The 7,292-nt window shown below is 49.4% G+C and overlaps 1 protein-coding gene across 3 annotated transcripts; it reads left to right on the forward strand.

Moving 5' to 3' along the window:
• Positions 1 to 1,039: 1,039 nt before the first annotated feature.
• On the forward strand, positions 1,040 to 7,004 carry LYSMD4 (LysM domain containing 4). Of its 3 annotated transcripts, none has more exons than XM_023220887.1 (3): positions 1,040 to 1,125; positions 2,427 to 2,704; positions 4,684 to 7,004. In XM_023220887.1, the coding sequence occupies exons 2-3, from the start codon at positions 2,435 to 2,437 to the stop codon at positions 5,290 to 5,292; spliced, it is 879 nt and encodes a 292-aa protein (XP_023076655.1). In that variant the 5' UTR covers positions 1,040 to 1,125; positions 2,427 to 2,434; the 3' UTR covers positions 5,293 to 7,004. The 3 variants fall into 3 exon arrangements, with proteins under 3 accessions (XP_023076655.1, XP_023076656.1, XP_023076654.1); XM_023220888.2 differs by having other exon boundaries at positions 1,062 to 1,185; XM_023220886.1 differs by lacking the exon at positions 1,040 to 1,125 and adding an exon at positions 1,209 to 1,808.
• The last annotated feature ends 288 nt before the right edge of the window (positions 7,005 to 7,292 follow it).

A 7,292-nucleotide genomic window follows, 5' to 3' on the forward strand; every position in this document is an offset into this window, starting at 1 on the left:
GAAGAAGAACCCGGAAGTGAACCATCCTGCCTCCGTTCGTCCAAACAAATTCTTCCATCACTTTTTATCTTAAGAAATCCTCAGGGCCGGGCGCGGTGGCTCAAGCCTGTAATCCCAGCACTTTGGGAGGCCAAGACAGGATCACAAGGTCAGGAGATCACAAGGTCAGGAGATTGAGACCATCCTGGCTAACACGGTGAAACCTCGTCTCTACTAAAAATACCAAAAAAGAAAAACTAGCTGGGCGAGGTGGCGGGCGCCTGTAGTCTCAGCTACTCGGGAGGCTGAGGCAGGAGAATGGCGTAAACCCGGGAGGCGGAGCTTGCAGTGAGCTGAGCTCCAGCCACTGCACTCCAGTCCGGGCGACAGAGCAAGACTTCCCCCCAAAAAAAAAAAAAAAAAAAAAGAAATCCTCGGCCACCTGACATTTGATAAACATGACTTAAGTTTTCTTGGTCCCTGTTGTCCGGATCCATGTTTTACATTCGTGGATTTCTGTTTTCTTCTCGGGGTGGCGCAATGCCTCCCCCGGTGTGGCCCTCAAAGGCTCAGGAGAGCAGAGCCCGCCGCAGAAAGACCCCTCGCCGAGCTGCGCCCAACCCTTCCCCGCAGGAGGGCTCAGGGGACCCCACGCTACTGGAATCCGTCCCGAGTCACAGCTACAGATCATTACCCACAAGCGGGGTCAAAGGCCTCTTTACGGGCGAGAAAGCTGCGGCTCAGCAGAAAGCCAAGCACTTTGGGAGGGAGGAGCTGAGGTGCTTTAATACCCCGAACCGACGCGAAAACAAGCGAGGGCCCGCGGGCGTAGACCAGGTAGGCAGCTGGGCCGGGCGAGGCTACTTCCGGGTGTGGAACCCTGCCCCCACCCCGAGCCCCGCCCTAAGCCCCGCCCCGGACCCTGTGGTACCGGGATGAGCTCTCTGTGCAGCCAGTCTCGCTCCAGTGCCCGCCCACCGCTGACTTCATTGGCTGTCTCCCCAACCCGCCCCTGCTGATGTTCGTAGCCAATCCCAAGGCGCGGCGGCGGCGGCACCGGCGGCGGCGGCGGGTGGTGGGTTGTGGGTGGCGGGTCGCGGGTAGCCGGTCGCCGGTTGGGGGTTGCGGCGGAACCTGGGCGCTGAGGTATTGGGGCCTGGACGAGGGGGCCGCGGTCTGGCTGGGGAGCTGCGCGGGCTCGTGGCGGTACGGCGGCCTGGCCTCGCTTGTGGGTTTGCGGGCGGGCCCCCCCCTCTCCGGACTCCTAGAGGGACCCTCCAGCTGGAGGGGCGGTGACCCGCGACTGTCGAGGGCTGGCCCCAGGTGGCTAGGGTTGGGGTCAGAGGTCCTGCCTTATGGAATGTTAAGACCCCGCCCATGGAGCCCTGGGGCCGGGCCGCTCCCCATTTTCCTGTGAGCTCTTGTTGAGGCGCTCCATCCTTTCGCAGAAGGGACTCGGAGGGAAGCGGGCCTGAGAGCGGCTGCAGCCCCTGAGCTCAGACGCGAAGACTAGCCCCGCCCCCGGGCTGCCACCGAGGTCCTGCAGGTGACCCTCAACCCCTCGAGGACCGCCGGCAGCCTCCCTCCCCTGGGCAGGCTCAGGAGTATGCGGAGCGGGGTGTGGGCCTGTGGCCATCGAGGGCGTGGACGGGGAGTAGGGGTCAAGCTGGGGCCACAGGCTGTCCCCGTATGGCCTGCTCCCCTGTGGCTCCTAAGCCAATTTTTTCTGAAGTTGTCAGTCCAGGTGTTTGAGATTTCGTTTCTGGAATCTCACCCGAACAATTTGGAGAGAGGAACAAGGATATTGTGGCTTTGGCCGTTGACTCAAGGTGAAAATAAAAACCAGTCATGGGGATGTAATGAATGCAGAGTGACCCGTGAGCAAACTGGACGATTTTCTCCGGCTGACAGGCATTTCTTTTCCCCCTAGTTTGCCCCACATACTATGAGTTAAACTGTTGTGAAAATAAGAGCAGTTTAGTCCCATAGTTCTAAGCAAGAGTCCTTAGCGTTGACCTTCTTATTGAAGATACTTTGCAATGTGTAAAGTATTGAATACAAAATTATTGTGCAAAGGTTCTGAGTTGAAGATTCTCAGTGCATGGAGGCTGGCAGCAGCCTTTTCTTTCCATTGCAAGGATCTCAACTTACTACTCTGAGACCAAAAGTAGTTGTTTCTTTACCTATGTGGGTTTGGGGGAGACAGCTATGGATGAGGAATAGGGGCAGAAAAACGTATGCAATTAGAAAACACAAAGGGTTTTTATTCTGCCTATCTTCTTCCATCTCAGCCAGCATAAGCACGTTCTTTTTTCTACTGATGGTATTTGTTGAGTATTTGCAGTGATTCGGGAAAGGGATACTCTAACAAGACACTTCTCTTTAAACAAGGCGGTGGAGGGATGATTATGTCTTCTGTGGAATTAACCCTCGGGCTTGGTTTTCAGTGAAGAAAATGAGGCACAAGGAATTGTTAACCAAGGCCTTCCAAGGCCCAGCTGTTGTCTGTCGGACTCCGAGCAGCCACGTATACACGTTTAAGAATGGCAGTGGGGACTCGGGGGACTCCTCTGAAGAAGAGTCTCACCGTGTGGTTTTGCGGCCCCGGGGCAAGGAGCGCCAGAAGAGCGGTCACCAGGCGGGAGCAGGTGACGTGGTGCTGCTGCAGCGGGAGCTGGCCCAGGAGGACAGCATCAACAAGCTGGCTCTGCAGTACGGCTGCAAAGTAAGACTCCCCTCAGGGGCTCTGCCCCACTTCGTTTCAAGGAACACGGGGAACTCACTGCAGGGTGGGGGCCCTTGCTGCCCTTCTTAACCCTGCCAGGCCATCAGGAGAGGCCTGCTGTAGCAGCCAAGGACTCCCCTATTTAGCCAGAATTGGAAGGCAGAGTGGGAGTACGTTTAGTTCCTAACCCTGGCCCCCAAAGTGTGAGGGTTCGTACATTTCCTTCTCTGTAGGGGACTTCTCCTTTTTCTGTTTTCTCCACACTGAAATTCTGAAACCTTTTTTCTTCTTTCAAGCACATTTTATTTTAGACCTAATGGGGCTGGAAATACCAGGCAGAATTTATCCCAGATTTCTATGGTATGCTTGCTTTTCTTGCTGCTTTTATTTTTCTGAACCTTTCTTGGTGGTAGCTTACTTGACTGGTAAAGTTTTACCTTATTTCTTTTAGAACTGCATGATCTTCTGTATGCTGTGTATCTGTGTAACCCTGTTTTTCTCTTTAATTATGTTTTAGCATTCAGAGTGATTAACAATGGCAAAGTAAGTAGGACAGTATTTCTAGAATTGCTGCATTTTCTCCTAGATTGCAACTATTTCACTTTGCTAACACTGCTACAAATTTCTATGGCCTTCTCTAAGGGTATATAAGCTACTTAATTAAAAAAATCTCTTTCTCCTACAAATGTCTTATCTAACAAGGTCCAAATGTCTAAAACATGTTGTGTGGGGTGTTGCAGTCTTTCCCAGGGAAATAAACAGGTTGGTCTCCGGGGACACACAGTGATCTTTAAATTGTACTAACATTTATATTTGGCTCCGATAAACAGCTTCTGCAGGCATACTGTGTGGCTTACAGAACATGGGCTGAAAAATGAAGCCTATCCTACAAAGACTGGAATAGATGAAGTAGGCTTCTTGGTATGGTGATGTCTAAATCTGTAAAGAATATATAAAGCCTTTGATAAGTGATCAGTTTTCCTATTCGAAGTAAGTAAATTTGCTCTTAGTTTGTTAAAGGCAGAGACAGAAAAATCTCAAGGGTCTCATGCATTAGATTCAGGACATAGTAAATTTAAAATGTCCCCTACTTCGATTCAGTTACAATAACAGCAGTTGCTGAATAATTAAAATAATGGAAATGATTGATTTGAATATCTGTTGGCTGTATTCACTTTCTAGTTTTAGTGGACTTATGTGTTAAAAGTTTAGAGTTCATCTCTGATGCATTTGGAAAGTTTTCAAACATTAGTTTGAGGGAGGGGTTAGTTACCCTTTGACTTAAATTTCCTCCTGCTTCTTAAATCTTAGTGTTTGCTTATGAGAGGAGTTTGTCATGAACTTTGTTATTTGATAAAACTCACAGCATTAGTTCTTTTTCCTGACAGTTAAGTACAATAAGTCACTTTTATTTAATAAGTTTATATGCCCCACAGTGTTTCTGGGAAAGAAAATGCTGAGGGCGTATCTCTCAACTTTATTACAGGTAAACTGGACTCTGAGTGTGTCTGCAGAGCTGGCTGAGGCTGTGTGTTTGGTGAACGCTAACGTCTCGCAGCTACTTAGTTCTGGCATGAGGGGGAAGGCAGGCAGATGGGGGCACTATTGCCTCAAAAGTTAAAGGTGGAAAAGGCTGCAACATTCATTTTAGTGCCATGGTTGTTTCACCTAAAGCATTTTTTTGCAGTTACACTTTAAAGTTTAAGAAAGATCTGTTTTTCAAAACTGATCTTAAATTGTTCAAACCTATAAATCTTTAGGAATATCTGATTACTAAACTATATATTGAGGCTGAGTGAAAGCCAAAAAGAAACTTTCGGCCTAAACTAACGTTGTGTATAGCTGCAGTTTTCCAGTCTTCATCAGATTAAGTGAAGAGGGCTTGTATCATCACCCTGAAAGATTAAGAGCCACTTTTTGGAATGTTATTTTTAAGGGGCTTCACATATTTTATGGTGTTTGTCTTCATGCTTTCCTAGGTTGCAGATATCAAGAAAGTCAACAACTTCATCAGAGAACAAGACTTATATGCTTTGAAATCTATTAAGATTCCAGTGAAAAACCATGGGATCCTAACAGAGACCCACAAAGAACTAAAACCCCTTCTGAGGCCATCTTCGGAGACCACAGTGACTGTGGAACTGCCAGATGCAGACAGAGCAGCCACAGGTACCGATGCCCAGGCTAGCCAGCTGATGGATTTCTTTAAGGGGATTGACCAGAATATTGAGCGTGCAGTGCAGTCAGAAATCTTTTTACATGAAAGTTACTGCATAGACACCTCGCATCAGCCACTGCTCCCGGCTCCTCCGAAGATGCCAATGAATGGTGCAGATTGTGGCATTCAGTGGTGGAATGCTGTTTTCATCATGCTTCTAATTGGTATCGTCTTGCCCATCTTTTATTTGGTTTATTTTAAAATACAAGCTAGTGGTGAGACCCCTAATAGCTTGAACACAACTGTCATCCCCAATGGCTCGATGGCAATGGGTACAGTTCCAGGGCAAGCCCCTAGACTAGCAGTTGCAGTGCCAACCATCACTTCTGCAGACAGCCAGTTCAGTCAGACCACCCAGGCAGTGAACTAAGCCTTGTTTTTACACAATCAGGCCAGCTTTAGCAGTTGGCTGTTGATGTACCTCAGCTGTCATTGGCAATGTCGTAGGGGTGCTGCATTTTGCTTCCTGGGAAGGATGGACACTCTTCAGAAGTCATTGCAGTATTCTCAATTGCACTGGCCCTGGGAATGGCCTTGCCCAGTCTAAGCCGGCAGGATATAAGATAGCAGCGACCTCAATCTCTATTCAGAGAGGTGCAGCAAGAGAGCCATTTCCATGTGACATTTAGTGGACTGGCCATGTGTTCATAGCAGCACTGTGTGGGACCCCAAGTTGGACATGCTCGGAGGGAGAGAAATGGCCTCTGTCAAGGGACCTGCAGTGTGAGAGCCAATGGGATCTGCACGGATCGCGGGGCTGTCGCTGTATCCTCACTTGCTGTGGAGTGGGGATTGGCTCTGAGAAGGAGTGTTCTCTGTCTCCCTGGCAAAGGTGCTGTGGAATAGTCTTGGCATGCCACCCTGTTTTAGAGAGTGACAATTACAGTCGTAACACGCCTACTTCATATTGGCCCCCTCAGTTAGCCTTTTTGAAGCAATGCCATTTCTAGAGTTGAAAAAGCCCTGGACTCAAACTGCTGCACTGTTGAATAAAGGGCAGTCCTGCTCCTGTCCTTTTAGAGCTGCTTAGTGTGACACACAGGCATCTCCCAGGCCAAGCACACACAGGCTGTTCCCAGTTCCGCGGGAGCTGTCCCACAGTGTGGCTCCCGGGATTCTCCCAGTTGGCCTTCTCAGAAGGAGCTCTTGCCGGCCAGTGTTTGGAGGGGAGGATGAGTGCCTGTCACTGAGGTCCCACCATGGGTGGCATCTGAAGCTGGGCAGTCGCCAGGCCTGCGCTGAGAGCCGCAGCCCCTGTGCACACCTAACACGGCATGCCACCTGCTGCTTCCCTGGCTGGGTTCTTCGGAGCTCCAGAGCGAGAAGGCCGCTTAGTCCTTTTTCCCTGGGTGATGCCCCTAGAATAACACAATATACAATGTAACTCACAATGTTACAGGACCAAAGGCTTGATGGAGGGGCTAGAGGCGACCCTTGTGAAAGGCGATCGGAACACCTGAGGGGGGAAGGGCTTGCAGGTTTCCCAGCCCTTCTTGCTGCCAAGGCAGCAGTGGTGCTGTGGATGGGCTGGGGACTGCTGGGCAGAGCCTGCTACTGCTTGGGGGTTGGTGCTACCCTGTGGCATGGAGGGGTAGGAGGGACTGAGGTAGCTGCTGGCCCAGCCTCCAAGAGTGCTGGACAGGAGGCAGACACTGCCCAGATGCCGGGTGGAGGGACAGTGATGGCCTTTGACGCATGAGGCCTGGAGAGAAGTTTCAAAGCTCTCACCATGTAAGAGTGATTTCCGATTTCTCTCCTTTCAGTTGTGTGAAAAAAAATTGACCTGGGTTCCATTAGCAAATTTAAATCGTCTTCAGTCTTAAATTAGAGACCAGAATGATCTTCAGGATAAAAAGAACTTCTGAATCTTTGCAACAGGAAATATTTTGATCATGCAAGTGCTTTTCCAGCCAAATGTCTGTTCTCCGTGTCACTGAGGGCCACAGATTCCTCTAACATCTGTCACTGTCACTTCACCAGGCAAGCCTTAGAGTTCCATGGCAAAATCGCTTTTGTCAGACAAAGAATGTATCCTTTACTTTTCTCAAATGGAATAAAAATCATTTCTTCTGTGAAGGAAAATTTATTCCTCCTTTTTATTTTATTTGTTTATTTAATTTTTTTTGGAGATAGTCTCACTCTTTGTCTCAGCCTCCCGAGTAGCTGGGATTACAGGCACACATCACCACGCCTGGTTAATTTTTGCATGTTTAATAGAGATGGAGTTTCGCCATATTGGCCAGGCTGATCTCAAACTCCTGACCTGCCCACCTCGGCCTCCTGAAGTGCCAGGATTACAAACGTGAGCCACTGCACCTGCCCCAACCTTTTAAAATTTGGGGATGATTTAGCATTGAAAGATGTGGGACG

The sequence above is a fragment of the Piliocolobus tephrosceles genome, chromosome 6 (genome assembly GCF_002776525.5).
Source record: "Piliocolobus tephrosceles isolate RC106 chromosome 6, ASM277652v3, whole genome shotgun sequence".
In the NCBI taxonomy this organism is placed as follows: Eukaryota; Metazoa; Chordata; class Mammalia; order Primates; family Cercopithecidae; genus Piliocolobus; species Piliocolobus tephrosceles.